The sequence below is a fragment of the Amphibalanus amphitrite genome, unplaced genomic scaffold, assembly GCF_019059575.1.
Source record: "Amphibalanus amphitrite isolate SeventyFive unplaced genomic scaffold, NRLGWU_Aamphi_draft 000520F_arrow, whole genome shotgun sequence".
NCBI classification, from domain to species: Eukaryota; Metazoa; Arthropoda; class Thecostraca; order Balanomorpha; family Balanidae; genus Amphibalanus; species Amphibalanus amphitrite.
Window position 1 is genome coordinate 131,830 of NW_024882014.1, and position 18,478 is coordinate 150,307.

At 62.7% G+C, this 18,478-nt stretch overlaps 1 protein-coding gene across 1 annotated transcript in view; it reads right to left on the reverse strand.

Moving 5' to 3' along the window:
* The window catches only part of LOC122393164 (neurogenic locus Notch protein-like), a 49,657-nt gene that overhangs the window by 2,671 nt on the left and 28,508 nt on the right, over nucleotides 1-18,478 (reverse strand). Inside the window, exons 5-10 of the mRNA XM_043388905.1 lie at nucleotides 17,512-17,651; nucleotides 14,346-14,562; nucleotides 13,700-13,855; nucleotides 11,472-11,556; nucleotides 10,612-10,709; nucleotides 69-4,750 (exon numbers count right to left, since the gene is read on the reverse strand). Coding sequence (XP_043244840.1) covers nucleotides 69-4,750; nucleotides 10,612-10,709; nucleotides 11,472-11,556; nucleotides 13,700-13,855; nucleotides 14,346-14,562; nucleotides 17,512-17,651 — 5,378 coding nt within the window. The remainder of the gene's footprint in view (nucleotides 1-68; nucleotides 4,751-10,611; nucleotides 10,710-11,471; nucleotides 11,557-13,699; nucleotides 13,856-14,345; nucleotides 14,563-17,511; nucleotides 17,652-18,478) is intronic.

The following is an 18,478-nucleotide window of genomic DNA, read 5'->3' on the forward strand; positions in this document are numbered from 1 at the left end:
AAACATTTGACGTTCTCACAGAATAAGGTCCAAAAATTGTAGGGTTCGCCCCGTAGCCAGTGACTCACCTTGTTGTTCTGGGCGTCCCGGTTGGCGCCGTGCGTCAGCAGAATCTGCACGGCCTCGACATTGTTGACAGCGGCCGCCCAGTGCAGCGCCGTCTTGCCGCTGTCGTCGGCCGCGTTGACGTCGGTGTCGGCGCCGATCAGGTCCTCCACCATTCCCTCGTTGGCCAGCCGCGCCGCCAGGATCAGCGGCGTCGTGCCGTCGTTGGAGCGCGCGTTCAGGTCCGTCGACCGGTTACGGAGGAGGATCTGGAAGACGCCCTGCGCGTCGGAGGCGACGGCTGCGTGCAGCGGCGTGCGGCCCGTCGAGTCCTGGCAGTTGACGTCGGCGCCGGCGTCCAGCAGCCGTTTGGCGGCGTCGGCGCGGGCGTAGCGCGCCGCCAGGTGCAGCGACGTCTCGCCGGTCCGGTCCATGGTGGCGTTCAGCTTGGCGCCCTGGTTGATGAGCTCCTGGATGACGCTGGCCGAGCCGTCGTCCACGTCGTCCTCTGTCTCGGGCTCGGCCACCGGCGTGGCGCCGCCGTTCCGGAACGAGGCGATCATGAGCGGCGTCATGCCCATCGGTCCGCGCACGTCCACGTCGGGCGCAGCCGCCTCGCCGTGTGTGGGCGTCAGCGCCAGCAGGTCCGGGTTGCGGATGTCGGCGGCGTTCATGTGCTGCTGCGTCCAGCCGCGGTCGTCCTCCACATCTGTGACGACCGTGTGGTCGCTGCCGTACGGGCCGCTGTCCAGCCGCTTGGCGCTCGGCTCGTCGTCGTCCGACCACTGCGGCACGTTGTCGTTGCTATCCAGCTCGGCCAGCCGGCTCTGCGAGATGTGCCGCATCTCCTGGCCGTCGGGACCGGGCCGACGCGAGTTGGTACGCCGCGGCCCGGGCGCGCTGCCCGCCCCGAAGAAGCCCTCGGGGAACCAGGTGACGCCGCGGTCGCGTTTCCGCTTGGTCTGCACCAGCACGCCGACCAGGATCATGACGAAGACGAGCAGCAGGATGATGGGGATGACGTACTGGTAGGCGCCGCTGCCACCCGGCGTGGGCGACACGCGGCCGCCCGAGCCGTTCACCTCGTAGATGGGATATGATGAGGAGAGTTGCGCCATGGAGGCGGCCGCGCCCAGGTAGCTGGCCGCCTGCTCGGCGTCGATGAAGCAGCGGCCGCCCTCCGCGCGCGCGCAGTTGCGGTTGTCAAGGCTGACGTACACCTCGGTGCCCTTGCCGACGAAGCGGTAGCGGTAGGGCTCGCGGCCGCCGCCAGGGCTGATGGTGCGGCTCGGCTGCCAAGGGTACACCATCGGCTGCCCGTTGCCGTCGCGCTTGATGACCACGTTGGTGCGCAGCTCGCGGCCGACCTCGCGCAGGAACGGCACCGTGTTGTTGAGGAACTCCTGCATGTCGACGAGCAGCACGAAGCGCAGGTCTCCGGAGGCGAGCACGGGCGGCCCCTGCTCACAGTCGAGGCCGTCCCAGTTGCAGCCCTCCGTGTTGCAGCTCTGGTCGCACACGCCGTCAGCGTACTTTGTTCGGCAGAAGTAGTCGTGCACCGGGTTACACTCCTGCACCACCGACTGACAGTCGCGGCCGTCGAACAGGCAGTCGGCGTTGTTGCACTCCATGTCGCACTTGCCGTCCATGAACACCTCCCAGCAGCGCACGGCCTCGGTGCTGCAGTTCTGCCACGGGTTCGTGTACAGCGAACAATCGCCGCCGTCGAACTGGCAGGCGTACGTGTTGCACTCGGGGTCACAGTGGCGGTCGCCGGCGCGCTCGTGGCAGTTGAGCCGGCGGCAGTGCTCCTGTTCGGCCAGGATATCGATCGGCAGGCCGGTGACCACGTCCACCGGCCGGAATATGCCGCCCGGCGAGCTCGGGTCGTAGATCTCACAGCGCAGACCGGTCAGCGTCGGCGGACAGTCGCACTCGAAGCGGCCGGCGCGGTCCAGGCACACGCCGCCCTGCTGGCACGGGTTCGGCTTGCACTCGTCGTGCACGTCCTGCTCGCAGTTTTTGCCGGACATGCCCGGCGGGCAGGTGCAGGCGTAGCCGCGCGCGTACGGCCGGCACGTGCCACCGTTGCGGCACGGCTGCCGGTCGCACTCGGTCTGTTCCCGCTCGCAGTGCTCGCCGGTGAAGCCGTCCAGACAGTGGCACGTGTAGCCGTCCGGCACGCCGTCGCACACGCCGCCGTTCAGACACGGGTTGCGGCCGCAGAAGTCGATCTTGACGTCGCAGAGGCGGCCGCGCCAGCCGGGCCGGCACATGCACTCGAAGTCGTTGACCAGTTCCACGCAGTCCTTGGTGCCCGGCTCGAAGCACGGCTTGGTGAGACACTCGTTGATGTCTCCCTCGCACTGCGGTCCGACGAAACCGGGCGGACACTGGCAGGTGAAGCCGCCCACCTGGTCAACACACGTGCCGCCGTGGTGACAGGCGCCCTCGTAACAGTCATCCTCGTTGGTTTCACACAGCTGGCCGACCGTTCCGTGCGGGCACGAGCAGCTGAACGACTCGACCATGTCCAGGCAGGTGCCGCCGTTCTGGCACCGGTTCGGCACGCAGTCGTCCTCGTTGATTTCGCAGTCGACTCCCGAGAAGCCGGGCCGGCACTCGCACCGGTAGGTGCCCACCAGGTCGTGGCACGTGGCGCCGTTCTTGCACGGCGACGTCTCGCACTCGTCCTCCTCGTGCTGGCAGTAGGAGCCCGTGTAGCCGCGCGCGCAGTGGCACCGGTGCGAGTTGCCGATATCCTCGCAGGTGCCGCCGTGCTCGCAGAGCTGCGGCCGCGTCACGGACTTGCGCAGCGCCGCGTCCTGACACGAGACCATCTCCACATCACAGAGCGCGCCCGTCCAGCCCGGCAGGCAGGTGCACTTGTAGGTGTTCTTCTTCTGGTTGCAGGTGGCGCCGTTGAGGCACGGGTTGGTCGAGCACCAGTCCACGTACTCGGTGCACAGCTCGCCGGCGTAGCCGTGCATGCAGTGGCACGAGAAGTAGCCGCGGTGGTCGATGCAGGTGGCGCCGTTGGCGCACGGGCTCGAGTCGCACTCGTTGATGGGCGTCTGGCAGCTGGAGCCGGTGAAGCCCTCCCGGCAGAGACACGTGTAGTTGTTGATGCCGTCCACGCAGGTGCCGGCGTTCATGCAGCTGCTGGCCGTGCAGTCCATGTCGTTGGTCTGGCAGTCGGTGCCAGAGAAGCCGAGCGGACACTCACACGTGTAGCTGTTGACGTAGTCCTTGCACGTGGCGCCGTTGAGGCACGGCGCGCTCAGACACTCGTCCACGTCCTTCTCGCAGTGTTTGCCCGTGAAGCCGGGACGGCACGAGCACGTGTAGTCGTTCACCCCGTCCAGACACGTGCCGCCGTTCTTGCACGGCTTGGAGGCGCACTCGTCGATGTTTCGGGTGCAGTCGCGCCCCTCGAAGCCGGGCATGCAGTGGCAGCGATAGGAGCCGGGTACGTTCTCGCAGGTGGCGCCGTTGCGGCACGGGTCGCTGGCCTCGCACTCGTCCAGGTCGATGTCGCACAGCCGACCCTTGTAGCCGAGCGGGCACTGACAGCCGAAGTCGCGGTAGTTGCTGCTGGGTGAGCACAGGGCACCGTTACGGCACCGATTGGGCACGCACGGGTTCAGCTCGGCCTCGCAGCGTGTGCCGTTGTACTGTAGGGCGCAGACGCACTCGAACGCGTTGACGCGGTCGATACAAGTGCCGCCGTGCAGGCACGGCCGCGAGGCGCAGTCGTCCACGTTAATCTCGCAGTTGCGGCCGGCGTAGCCCTCGCGGCACGAGCACTTGTAGTCGTTGAGCAGGTCCGTACAGGATCCGCCGTGCTGGCACGGGTTCGACTGGCACTCGTCCACGTCCTGCTCGCAGCGTAGGCCGCCGTAGCCGGGCAGGCAGTGGCAGATGAAGCGGTTCACGCCGTCCTCGCAGTGGCCGCCGTTCAGGCACGGGTTCGAGGCGCACTCGTCCACGTCGCTGAAGCAGCGCCGGTCGTAGTAGCCGCGCGGGCAGCGGCAGCTGTAGCCGTTCACCTCGTCCACGCACGTGCCGCCGTTGGCGCACGGGTTCGAGCGACAGTCGTCGATGTTGATGTCGCAGTGGCGGCCCGTGAAGCCGGGCGCGCACCGGCACTCGTACATGTTGATCTTGTCGATGCAGGTGGCGCCGTTGTTGCACGGGTTGGCCAGGCACTCGTCGATGTTGTGTTCGCAGCGCTCGCCGTAGGTGCCCGGCTTGCAGCGGCACTGGAAGCCGTTCACCAGGTCGTCGCACGTACCGCCGTGCTCGCACGGGTGGCTCTCGCACTCGTTGATCTGCGACTCGCAGAGCCGGCCGCGGTAGCCCGGGTAGCACTGGCAGCGGAACTTGTTGACCAGGTCGGTGCAGGTGCCGTGGTGGCACGGCTGGCCCACGCAGTCGTCGATGTTGGTCTCGCAGTCGGCGCCGGTGAAGCCGGGCGGGCACTGGCAGGTGTAGCCGTTGATGCCGTCCCGGCACACGCCGCCGTTCTGGCACGGCCGGCTCACGCAGTCGTCGATGTTCTGCGCGCACCGTTTGCCCGTGAAGCCGAAGTTGCAGCGACACTCGTAGCCGTTGATCATGTCGATGCAGATGCCCTTGTTGAAGCATGGCTCCTCGAGCAGACTGCACTCGTCGATATCAGTCTCGCAGTGACGGCCCGTGTAGCCTGGGGACAGCAGGGGAGGGGATGGGTCAGAACCTCGGGTGACCGGGGACGGATTATCAGAATCAGTGAACTGAAACAGGGGTGAGAAATGATAACTGAAACCTCATTTAGCTGATGGGAACATGTCTGTGACACTCGACGTTAGTGTAGCAACGAAGTTATAATTTTAACATCCTCTCACGGTAAAGATAATGTATGTTCGTTAATAAGACTTAAATACATGATAACTGCGCTACAGAGAAGAAAGATTAAGCTTGCTAGCCTTCAGATCAAAATAAAAATGCAGGGAACGAACAATGGGAGTGCGACATTCCAGCTAAACTTGCAGAGCTAAAGGGGCCTTGGGTGTTATCATGTGCTATCTTCCGCCGCTATTTCATGAAGGTTTCACACGATAGGCATACATCTCTGGTACGCAGCGGACCATAGGTACGCCGCCTGTGCACCCACAATGGGTGACTTGAGCACGGCATTTCGCAACTTCCGAGGAATTTCCACCGTCGTGAAACCCCGTGCGTGTCGGGGAGTGGTAATGTCAGGTTCGAGGTTCTTGGGTACACGGCTTGACACTCGACAGTCAGTCACCGTCAGTCACAGTCGCCGTCAGTCACAGTCACAGTCAGTCACAGTCACGGCGCCGGCCGTGTCCGTCGGCGGCCAGTTCTGTTGTAGCCGTCTGAGTCACCGTCGGACACTGAGTCACGCGCGGTGACTCGGGCCCGGCCCAGCCCGACTCGCACTGTCTCACGCTAGTCGACCAGAACCGCCGCAGCCCGCACCTGCCTGCCGAGAGAACACAGCCCTGTCCGGCTGGTCCCGGCCGTCCGGAGCGCCTACAGTGGCAGCTGGGGAGCGCTCTGTATGACCCCAGCAAGTCTGAACTCGCACTCTGTCCACCAGTAAATTGCTGAACCCTGAGGCAATGCCCACGCCATGTTACCGCTGTAAGACAAAGAGCTGGGAATGGTCGGCCGGCGGTCGGGCTGGCCTGACCAGTGGCCACTGGACGCCGTGGGAACCGGGGACCGGGTCCACTTGGACCGGCCGTCCAGCGGCGTCGGTCACCCCCCCCCCCCCGGCGAGCGGCGCTATCGGCCGTGCCCGCATCGCGGCTGCAATCGGCCTCCATTCAGCCGGCCGTCCATTCAATGAGCCAGCCTGCCGTCGACGCGCGCCGGCCAAAGAATGGTGCGATTCTTCGACGGTGTGCTTGGCAAGCACTGCACGTGAGATAAGCTCGGCTCCGCCACAAACGCACCATTCTGTTGCGGCGCGGCGCCGCGGGGCAGTGTCGGCCGGTGGGACGGCGGGCTCCCAGGACGGTCGGCCGGCCCGCGGCGGCCAGCCCGACCGACCCATGTCCGACCGACCGGGCCGGGCTAATCACCGTCCACGGCCGGCCATAACAGCGGCGGTCCGAGCCGGACGGTGGCGCCGCCCGGCGGCCGCACCGGCAGTGGCGGCCTCGAGCCGGGCCGAGCGGCGAGCCGCCTTCTCCGGCGGCCACGCACGCGGACAAAGAGCGGACCGCGCGGCCGGCGGCACCCACCGGCCGGGCAGCGCGGCGCGCCGCCATCGGCAGGCTTTACCTGGCGCTGCGGCGGCCGCTGCAATGCTGCAGGCTGTCACCGAGCGCCAGCACCGTCTCCCCACGGCCCGGCGCCGTCGCCGCGACCGCCATCGCCGCGCGGCGAATACCGGACCGCCTTTTTATTGTCGGGAACCAGTTTTGGCCGGCGCGTCATCGATGTATGGCTGATGACGGACGGCGGCGCTCTATGGGAACGGTGTGCGCGGCCGGTCCGGAATCCCGGCCGACCGGCCGACCACCTCAGCGCGCTCAGATCACCGGGCCGCCGGAAAAACGGGCCACCGAGCGGCCGGAGCGGCGGCCATTAGCGCGTCCGGGGCGCGGACCCGGCCCGAGCGCCGCCGCCTCATTACCTGAGCGGACAGTAACGAGCCGCCCGCCGGGCGCCGGTCACCGCGCAGAGGCCCTCAAACCGGGCTACCGCCGGTTTGGGCGGCTCCGGCGGCGCCGCTGCCGGGCCGCCGCCGGCCGAGCTAACCATGAATTACTCGAGGAATTAGCTGGGCTCGTTCCCGGATCCGCGGCGCACACGGCCCGCGGGTCGGGGTGGGTTGGCCAGTCTGTTATCCTGCCAGTCTGTCTGTCGGTCGGTTGGTTGGTTGGTCTATCGACTGGTCGGTCGGTTGGTGACGGACCGTCCGTCTGTCAGTCGCTCTGTCAGCCTGCCGGTCCCTCGGACCGTCCTCCGCCGCGGCCGGTGTCGCTCAGCGCCACCTGTGTCCTGCTGCCAGTGTCCCGGCCGGCCGCGGGACGCCGCATTCCGGCGCCGCGAGCAGCGCGGCCGCCGGCCGCCGTTCCCAGGCCCGGCCGCCGCCGCCGCCGCCGCGCCGACTTTCACATGACTCAGGCCGGCCCGACCGGACCCGGCCGCGAAAAATGGTCACTGCAGGCGGCCGGCCGCTCGCTCACGGCTGCCCGGCCGGCCGGCAGAGCGGCGGTCTGAGCCAGGCGGCGGCCGCTGAGAACCGGACAGCTCGGGACTCGCCGGGTAATCGTCCACCGCGCCGGACTGGCTCCCAAGGTCGGCCGGCCCGAGCCCGGTCGTATTCGGCCGCCGCCGCTCGCCAAAGGGTCCCAGACAGCGGGCAAACAGGTTTCCCTGTCGCTCCCCCCTGGCGCGCGGGCCTCGGCGACCCATTGGGCACGCCATCGGTGGCGAAGCGGCGGCGGCGGAGGCGGGAGTGCCGCCGCCCTCCGCACGCCGGCGCCGTTTCCGCCGCGCCCGGAGGCATCTGACATTCCCGGCAGGTCGTTATCTGAGCGGAGCGGAACGGGCCGGGCGCGGCTGACCCGCTCCTCGTGACCGGCAGCTCGTGCTCCAGAGGTCCGGCCCATGGAACGAGCTCCGGGAGCGCGGCGGTGTATGGTCGGGCTCCGTGGCCGAACGAGCTCCTACAGCCCAATGCATACCAGTGCAGACAAGAACTAGTGGAACATATAGCACATTCAAGCACTAGTCAACTCAGACCGCTTTCGCCGAGCGCGTCCGGTTAGCGGGTCTGTGAATCCGTGTCGCCGCCGAGCGATATAGCCGGACATACCAGCACGCCGCGGCAGCGGGCCGGACTGACCACCGCACCACCGTCGTGACCGTCATGTCACGGCCGCGGCCGGCCCGTCGTCCCACATATGCATACAAATATAGGTCCGCAGGTCCGTCGCCTGAGTCCGAGGCGCAGCGCACGCCTCTCGGTATGAGAGGAGGCGCCGCGGCGACCCGCCTCCCGCTGGGCCGATTTGCAGCGGCGCCGGCCGGCCGCGCGTGCTGGTCATGCCGACCGTCGGGGCCGCTCCCCGCTCCGGCCGGTCACCGGTGAGCGTCGGCCGCGCATTCAGGCCGCTAATGCCGGTGCAATTAGCCCGGATGGGTTCAGTGACGGCCGTGATTCATGGCAGTCCGCCGGGAGCCGCCGGGAGCCGACTGCGAGTCCAAGGGCGGCCAGTGGCGGCGGCTCGGCGGTCTGAGAGCCCACCGGCCGCCGCTAGACGGACGGCGCGCCGGCCAATACCGCCGGCCCAGGTAAAAACGCACCGCGGCGCTGCAGCTCAGCCCAACAATAAATGTGGGAATTCGCCGCTTTGCATGCAAAGCAACTGTACGGCTCGGGCGCGGCCGAGAACCTTCGATCGCAGCAAATTCCGGAAACCCGAGTTCCGTCGTTCACCTCTGCTGACCTGGGCCTGGCGTGAGACACTGGCGCCGCCGCGGCAGCAGCAGCACGCGAGCTGGCCGTGCTGGGAGCGTGCAGCGGCCGGCCGGCCGGCGCGCGCGTGCACTCTGCAGCCGGACCGGCCGGCCGGACGGGCGGGCGGCCATTTTGGGCCGCGGCCGCGGCGGCGGCACGATCGGTGACCATTAGCCGGCGCCCGGCGCGCTGCCGGCACACGGGCCCGCGCGCCCATTACGGCTCTCGGCAGGTGCCCGGCTCAGAGAGCCCTGTCGGTGCCGACACTGCATCAGCGGCCCGACGACCCCCGGCGGGCGGCCGGCGCGGGCCGGCACGCGACTTTTTCCGACCACCAAAAACTGCACTTCATCATAGGGTCCAATTGCCTTTCAAGACAGGTGCGCACACACGAGATTGCCCCGCGCAGCTTCCCGATAAACAAAAACAGCCGGCCGCTAAGGACCGGCTCGGCGGCCTGAGCGATCGGAAAACGGCCTCTACTGCCGGGCCGAGGTCCGGCCACGGCCGAACAATGGATGGGCGGCGCAACTGCTCTGACGCGGGGTTACAGCGCCGCGCCGGGCCGGGCCGGGGAGAAGATGGACGCAAGGAGCGGTTCGAGGAGCCTGCAGAGAACCCGAACGGCCGCCGAGTCGCCGCCGAAACGTGCACCAGAATCAGCATGCATGGCACAAGGCAGATGATGTGACCCAGTCCAAGCAGGGATGAGCTGCAACCGACCCCGAGAGTCTGCAACTCCGCCGGGCCACGGCCAGGCGCGCGGGCTTTCAAGGACGGTCGCGGCGGCGGACTGTCCATTGTTGATACTGAGAATTACCAACTGTTTGCATGAATACGCGACTCGTCCAGTCAAACATTCCCAACAAACCATCACTTCTCTTATCAGCCGACCGTCTTCAAAGACTTCCATCATAGTTCCGGCTTAGCAGCAGTGACTATCACTCAGGCATCGGGTCTCCGAAATGTTTTCATAAACAAATACCCTACAAGGACTCACAAAAAGCATCTATGGCACTCATGCAATCGTTGCTCCTGCACCAATTCTCCGTTTACCAGCCCCGTCAGTGTAGGTAACACCAGCGCAACTCGAGACCCTGGAGACTGCGACGCCCGACTGGTGTCTATCGGAGACTGCAGCCACCGGTCGATAGGAAGCTAACACCAGCCCTCGGCGCCCGCCGACAGCTGCCGGCGTGACGACCGACACTCGTCCCTCGCTCTCAGGAGGCACGGGCGTCGGCGCACCGTCCACACCTGCTCCCGAGCCGAGCCCACTCGGTGACACCAGACAGTGCCGTGTCACTTAGCATGCAGCTGCGCCGCCACCCATCTTCGCCGAATCGCCAGATAGCTGCATCCATTACCGACCGAGCGGGCCGCGAGATCGGTACCGGTCGTCGCGGCCGCGGCCGCGGTAGCACTGCTACCGGCCGGCCGGTAGCACCACTCGATGTGTGAGGAGCTCCCCGCGACCGGTGCAGTACCAAAATCAGCCAGCCACTCCCCCTATCGACCGGTGGCCTAACCCATAGAAGGCCCTCCGCGGTCAGTAGCGATAGAAGGCGTGTGGGGAGTCCCACGCGGTCGATGGCGGCACCAAAATCAGCCAGTCCTCGTGACCGGTAGTGGTACCCAGAGGAGTCCCCGCGGCCGATGACGGTACTCGGCGTGTGAGGAGCCACTGGGAGGTCAAGTCGCGGCGTATCGCCCGCCCGATCAGCGCGGCTCCTCCGACCGGCGTGTGACCGGCGTGGCGCGGTCACCACCGCCGGACCGTCCGTTCCCACGTCTGGCCGTCCGGCCGGCCGTTGGACCGGCGTCCCCGCTCTCCCTCCGGCCCTCTCGGGAGGACACGGTCGGACGCGGCACGCATTCTGTGGCGCTCGGTCGCATTCCGCGCTGCCATTCCCGGATCTGGCCCGGCGTGGCGGCCGTCCGTTCACGGTCTCCGTCCGTCTCTGTTTCTGTCTCTGTCCGTCTCCGGGCGTCAGTGTGGCGTCGGACGGCCCATCGGCCGACGCTGGCCCATTGTTTCCGCGTCCGCGACCGTCGGGCGGGGCGCCCCGGGGCAGGACACTCACCTGGCATACAGATGCAGCGGAAGGCGCCACTCTCGTCCAGACATGTGCCCTCGTTCTGACAGGGGTTCGAGTCGCACTCGTTGATGTTGATCTCGCACCTGCAGAGGGGAGGGGGCGGAAACAATCAGCGTCAATTGCCTGTTTGGATGCGGACATTGACGCCTTCCAATCACAGTCGCCGCAAAGAAACACGGTGTTACGGCGCAGGAAAACACGGGTCGAATCGGCCGCTACAGCAATGACAAGCAAAGAGCGCCCGGCTGAAAAACCGTCGGCTGTTCGGGCCGGTCAAAATGTTTTACTCGTGTCTCATCGCGCGCGGCCGGAACCGTGACTGGGCGCCAGGTGGGCGTCCTTTGGGTGCGGGACGCGCCGGCCTGCGCCCAACAATCGCTACAAATGCCGCACCGTGCACCGGCCGGCGGAACCACCGGTGTTCACCGCGCGAGCAGCGAGGGCGGGCCGGGCGAGCGGCGCACCACGGCCTCCACCGGGGCACGTGGTGTGCTGTCCGCCCGTTCAAGGGAGAGGGGGGCACGGGTGACATGACAGTCGGATGATACGCTACTGCATAACCACCGACAGCAATGAATAAATGAGTGAAGCCATTCCTTCCAGGCACACGTGTTTGTCATTGGGCTGCAAGGCTTCAAAAGCATCGAAAAACCTGTCGTAAACCAATCACAATAACAAATAGGCATTCAGTTGCAACACAGTCATATTTATTTTAGCGGTCGACAGCGGCGCAGCGGATCCACTCGTCTGCCGAGAGAGCTGTCAGCATGCTGACAGCTCTCTCGGCAGACAAGTGGATCCGCTGCGGCCGTGCACGGCCAGAGTCGCCGGAGTCGGAGTCTTACCTGGCGCCTGTGAAGCCGGTGGAGCACTCGCACTTGAAGGATCCCGGAGTGTTGACACACCTGCCGTTGTGCTCACATGGCGAGCCTGCGAACGGAGCGGACGGCCGGGTCAGCGGCGCCGACTCACAGCATGTCGCAAAACACGCCGGCTCATCACGGCAGGCGGCCGGCGGCGCTAAAAACTCGCCGGATGGAATCCCAAGACGAGGGAACACAAAACATCGGCGGCTGGCCCAGCCCTGGCCGTCCACGGCCGACAAACAGTCGTCAATACATTACACAATACACAACCATGCACTCTCAGGACACTGGAAACATCGGTATGTGATGTGTTGATAGCCAGCTTATTCAATATTCATATTGAGAAACCAGCACACCTTGATAAGTGAATTTACATTGTTCTGCGATTATCGAAGAGTTGTAGGTATGAAGAAACAAAACAGCTCGAAGACCATGTAAGGCTAGCAAAACTGACCGATTGGGCGCTCATACAGATCCAATTTTAGCTCAGCTACAAAACAAGTGCATTCTAGCGAACAAAAAGCCAAAGCCGATAGCCTGAGCCCCACGCTCCGCGCGGAGCCTGCGGTTCGGAGACGCGGAGCGGGCGGCGAGTCTAAGCTGTTCTGATTACAACCGGTCGTGGCGCGATGTGCCGATAACAGTCTGTTACCGACAGGTTTCTGGAGGAGCCTATGATGGGAAACCATCGCCGGCCACCACTCAGTTCGCCATTCCAAGGAGCAGCAGAGGGGAATTCAGGCCCAGAACGAGCGCTGACTGACACTGCCAGTTTCCGTAATCGCGCGAGGGAGCTTAAATCAGTCGGAGACCGGCTAATTGCAGCGATTTAATGATGAGCAGCGGGGATGGTGACTGGCCGGTGACAGGCTGCGACCTTGGTGGTGCAGCGATAGCGTTATATCCGCCGATCGCTCTTTACCTGTTCTCTTCCTGAAAGGGCTCTGTACCTATTGTTTTGAACGATAGCATTGTGCTAGCCACACAAATGCAATAAAAAGTGAGCGAATCCTGGTGGGTCGGTCTCAGTCTCGCTATCAGAACCGACTGGTTGTGACTCCCATGGCCCCGCTAGAAACAAGAGTCAGCAGTCAGATTAAAAAGAAAAAAAACTAAAAAAACTGGCAAAACCATACAGCTACGCTTTTCTACACTACAGATTCTGCACACTAGCAGGCGCGGTATCTACGAACATAAAAAGACAGCGGCGAGTGCAGCAGCGACTGCAACAGCAGCGGCGGCAGCAGCGACTGCAGCGGCGACTGCAGCGGCGGCGGCAGCGCTGACCCTGGCGGCCGGCCGGAGCCGGCGGTCCTTCCCAGGCCGGCCACCGCCGCCGCCGCCGCAGCCACCGCCGCCGCACATTAGCATAAAGAAGCAGTATATTAATGCAGATATGCGCCGAAAATTGGCCGCTTACCATACTGGACGGCTGCAGCTTTGGGAGGCAGGCGAGTTCTGGTTAGAGCATTCACAGCACACAGAGGGCGGGTGCGCTCAGTTCGCGGGAAGCGGCGGGGCACGGCGGTCACCTCGGGTCGGATCGGCACGCGATCAGCCGCCGGCCCGGGTCACGGGTCAGCCGGCGGCCACTCGGGGGGGAGGGGGGCACACAGGGGAGGGGAGGGGGCACTGAGCCGGCCCTGACTGAGCCGACCAGCCCTGACCCCGATGGATGCCGCGCCAGGAAATATTTACAGCCCACATTGCATCACCACAACGGGCGATAGAATGCCAATACCGCTGCAGACATAGCAGTGGCCGCAGACGGCCCCGGTCCGGCGCGGGGTAATGGTCACTGGCAGAGCTGCCCGTAATGCCACAATAAGGTTACACAACCCATGCAGAGAGCTGCGCAATAGCCACCCCCGACACCGGCCAAGATCGGGCGGGCGGCTCTAATCAGGCCCGTTCCCACAGACTGGACGGGCGCCGGGCTCCGGACGCCAATTCTGCAGCTCTACTCTGTCCGACGAGTGGCCGCCAGCGTGCAGCCCCGACACTTTTCAGGGTCCATATGTGTCCGCTGATAGCATCAGGGAAACTCGGGCCGCGGCAGCACATCCAGTTTGCCCGTGACTGGGAGGCCCCGCTACGACCCACCAGGACCCATACCACCACCACTACCATCACCACTACCCATACACAAACCAGCAACAACACACAGCACACAAACACGGCCCCGTCGCCCGGATGACAATGCCTACCTTCTTCGCACTCGTTGAGGTCCTGGGAGCAGTCGTTGCCCCAGTAGCCGGTGTCGCAGTGGCACTTGTAGGTGCCGTTGATGGGCGACGTGTAGCACTTGGCGCCCGAGTGGCAAGGGTTGGAGGCACAGTCGTCGTTCAGGTGACACAGAAGACCTGTGGGAACGGCCACAGGTCAGCGGCGGTGTCACGCGCGCGTGACGAGCGAATCAGCCGCCGGAGAGGGGCCGCCGACCCTCCCCTCCCCTCCCCTCCCAGCAGCTCGTCAGCCAGGCAGGGGATCTCAGAGCCGGAGAGCAGAGTACGAACCAGTTTCTGCACCGTCGTCCGGCCGAGCCGAGGAAACCCACCGATCGACAGAATCTCCCGGACAATGAGAGCTCGAACAATGGGGCGAATCGACTCGGCGCCGCGTCGATCGCAATTTAGATAGGGCCGCGAATATGCAACATGTCCGAGCCGAATCAGAGACAGCGCTCGCAAGACAATGGGACACTTCGTCATCGGTCAACTGAGCACGAAAAAAGGCGGCCGACTCGCCCCACCGGTTCTGGCCGGCCGCCGGGCCGCGCCGGCGGAGCACCGTGTCACGACAGAGAGGAGGGCCCGGCGACGCGCCCAGCCCGCCGTCCGCAGCCACACGCACCTGTCTTGCCGGGCGGACACTCGCAGTGGAAGGTGCCGACGCGGTCGTGGCAGGTGGCGCCGGCGAAGCAGCCGCCCTTGGCGCAGTCGTCCTCATTCTCGCTGCAATCGTCGCCGATCCAGCCGTTGACGCAGATGCACGAGTAGCCGCCCACCGTGTTGGTGCACGTGGCGCCGTTCTTGCAGATGGAGGGCCGCAGCGCGCACTCGTCCACATCCTGGCGGCGGGGAGGAGGGACAATGTCAGAGCGACGCACAACATAAGACACGCCACGGACGAGCGCGAGAAATCATCAAGAGGATTCATCACAAAACACACTGTTGGGCGGGGACGGGAATCTTCAGAGGAAATTATTACATAACAGTCGCCCGGATGGGGAAATCATAGAGGAATATCTTATATAACACAAGCTGACCAGGCAGTCATTCATTACACAGTCAGATATTCAGATGCAGACGCGAGCCGCGTGTAGGGCTTCGTCTTCACCTAAAACACAATAACGGAAACGATGTCTGATGTGTGTATTCGAGCCATGCACCAGGTGTCTGTGTGACTGGACGAATGTTGAATTATGCACAGAATTCCTGCGGGCGGGTCTGTCCCAGGTGCCGGGTCGTGTGGGAGTGGGGACAGGCGTGCACCGCTGCTCAGCTGTCACGGCCTGTCGCTCCCAGTCGGCCAGAAATGACATCACCGCGGCCGGTGGGGACGGCCGAACAGACCAGCTCACCGCACCGGTCTCCAGAATAACGGATAATTTCGGAATCATCGCTCATCGCTGGACAAATAATCAGCTTTGGTTACAGACCAGCACGGGAGAGGTTGCAGGTGCTTAATAAGACCAGATCCGGGAGATTTTCCCTAATCCTCGTCATTCGCTCGGCCGACTGTTGGCAGCTGAGGCGACTGGCGCTCCCCATGGCACCTCTCAGCGGCACATTCACGGCAAAAACCGGCCGGAAGCAGGCTCTTCCCGCGGGAACACTTTTCTCACCGCACTGCACGACTCGGGAGTCACAGGGGAAGGGGAGACGCTACGAGGAGAGACGCTACGAGGAGAGACGCCACGGGGAGAGACGCCACGGGGAGAGGGGAGACGTCACGGCGCGGTGTGAACGCATCTTATCGGAGAGAATCGGCGCCGCTGACACGGCAGTAACACGTGCTCGGAGCACCGGAGCACCGTCAGTACAGGTGTTGCCCTTCAGTGGCGCTCATTACATCACCCTCCCTCTGCCCAGCGCTGGACGAGAGCAGCCAAGAGCCAGCGGGACTTTCACACGGTTCGGCGGCCCGGCAACAGGACGGACAGCCCCTGACTAATGACAATTGACCGAGTGTGCAAAGAAGGAAAGTGACAGAGTGGGATTATGACGGCGTAACATCTCCGCTTCATATACCGCCAGAGGCGCTGCACGGAACAGAGAGCACCGCGCTCAGACCAAATCTAGAGCGCCTGAGAGAAGGGGTCCGGGCCGGGGCCGGGCGGCGAAAACAGACTCCCTTCTGTGCCAACTATTCGCAGCATTAGCCCACTAAAAGGGTCTGCCCATCCAACAGGAAGCATTCCTTTTCAGACGCATCGAGAGTTTGCCGCTGAATCGCGGAGAGGGGCCGTCACGGCGACAGACGAGACCCAGAGACCGGCGGAGCGGGTGCCCGAGAGGGGAGCGGCACAATGGGACGGCCCACATCCGGACAGATGCAGGCAGGGGTGGACCGGTGGGAACCCACTCTGCGGCCAGGAGCAGTGGGACAGGACCGGCCGCCCGCCTTCAACGGCACTGAGAGAGGCAGGGATCGATCACACATCTCGAGTGAGCAGTTATAGGATTACCGGGTTAACCTGGCCTGCATACCTATTGAGTTAGGCGCAGGGCGCACTTGCAATACATATCGTAAGTAGGGGAGAGTGGGGTAATTTGGCCGGTGGTGTAAATTGGCCGCCCCCACCTGTACGATGTCTAATAAAAGTGAGTGAAATAACTCTAGTCTCTATTCATTTGTCATGGGTAGAAATAACTGGAGGACAAATGTCAAAACTTTGCCCCTCGTAGTTTTATTCAAAATTAATAAAACGTTAATTTCATTAGAAAACGGTAACTTTTACTTCTGTTTACAAAGCTGTATAACATGTAGTATTTGGGCTAAAAACGAATTCAGACATTATAGCGCCATTCTTGGGGGTGTTCAGCTGTTCCAAGAGCAAATTTATCTAATTCCGTAAAGCCGTGATGACTTTAGCGACAAAAAATTTCAGAATGGCAATATGGGGTAATTTGGCCGGGACTAGCGGGGCAGCTTGGCCGGTGCGCTCATGGTCATTATGCTGGGACGGCCGAGTTTTCATGGTCAATTGTACCATAAATGGCATGATTCATGACCAACTTTGACTACTTTGATGCCTTACTTCCGATTGGTCAACTGTAAGAGCATGTGACGTCATCAAAGGTCACCAAAGGTTTTTTGCTTATAAATCCTTACATAAAAATGGTACAACCGCACAAATGGTCTCATTCTGTTCAGCTCGCCAAGGCGCATCGAATGATATGCATGATGACCTTGAAATCACGTGACCTTGAGGTCAAGCGACCTGATGCAACGTGACCTGACGTCAACATTTGACCTTGACTTCTCAAGGTCAACACATATATCATTCGATGCGGACTGACGAGAGAATTACGATGGTACTCGAAGTTTTGGCCTAGCTTGACTACTTCAAAAGTTATTCGTAAAAAACTGTGATCGCATCTAGAGCCGCTAATTTGGCTATTTTGACCCCTGTGACCCCTGAGCCAACCTCCAAAATGCAGCAAATGCGTCATATTACACACGTCATTGCTGAATCTGAAGCTGACTCGCAATATAATAGAAAATCCCGACCGCAAACTAACACCGGCCAAATTGCCCCACACCCCCGGCCAAATAACCCTGCTAGTGGGGCAATTTGGCCGCCTTGCAGACCTTTGTAATGCGTCACAATTTCAATATAAGTAATTACTCTATCATTTCAAGTTCACTGTCCAGTAAAGTAAAATGAATGCGACACCTGTCAGCGTTGAGAAAATGCAGAGATGTGTCGTCAATTTTAAGTTATATCGTTTTCTAAAAAAAGCGGCCAAATTACCCCACTCTCCCCTACTCCCCAGTACCACTGATCACGTACCTGCGTGCAGTACTCGCCGGTGTAGGTCGGCGGACACTCGCACGTGTACGAGTTGATGCCGTCGATGCATTTGGCGCCGTTCTGGCAGAGGTTGCCGGCGCAGTCGTCCGTGTTGTCTTCGCAGTCCTTCCCGGTGAACCCTGGCGGGCGAAGGGAGGGTGGCGGTCAGTGAAGGAGTCGGTGGAGGTCATTACTGGTGGTGCAGTTCAGCTAGCACGTTAACAAACAGGCAAGCAACAGCCTAAACAGCAGTGCCGACAGACTGGGATCAGACGGAACAAGCTAACAACCTGACAGATAATTTAAACGCGCAAGTTCGGTCGAGCGCAATACATGTTTCACATGTCCTACTCTACAAAAATGGTCCAATCAGCAGCTCCTCCCGCCCATGCGGAGCCCGGCCGACCCTGGCGACGGAGCGGCCGCCGGCCTCGCCGCCGCTGTCCCGTCGGGACGCCGCCGTGGGAGAGACCCTTCAGCGACATCCGCCGGCGCTGACAAACTGCCCCTGGCCCGGGCCGCGCGCCCGCCGCACAAAGCCACGCTCCCACACTGCTGAACTTCACAAATTGGCACCCGATGCCCGACCAAGAATCACATCAGAGGCGATTCTTTCCGATCAGCAATTATCGGCGACTTCGAGACGACACTTAGGATTAATCGATAGAGAAATGCCAAACAATAAAATGCCGCATGATTTTTAAAAACACTCCCGAATACGATGACAATTAAAGGCGATTTTAACGAGCTGGCATTCGCTTGAATATTTAAGAACCGATTTAGAGATGATAAGACTAGCATTTGCAGTCTTAATTTCGCGTGTTTTCCGAAATCGTTATCTAGGGAAATCCCTGCTGTAAGGCTGTTTGTCTAGCGAAGGCCGCGCCGCCCAGCGCCCGCCTCATGGCACCTCTCCCCTCGATTGGCCCTCGATTCGTCCCAGTCCACTGGGCGTGATTTCGTTCTC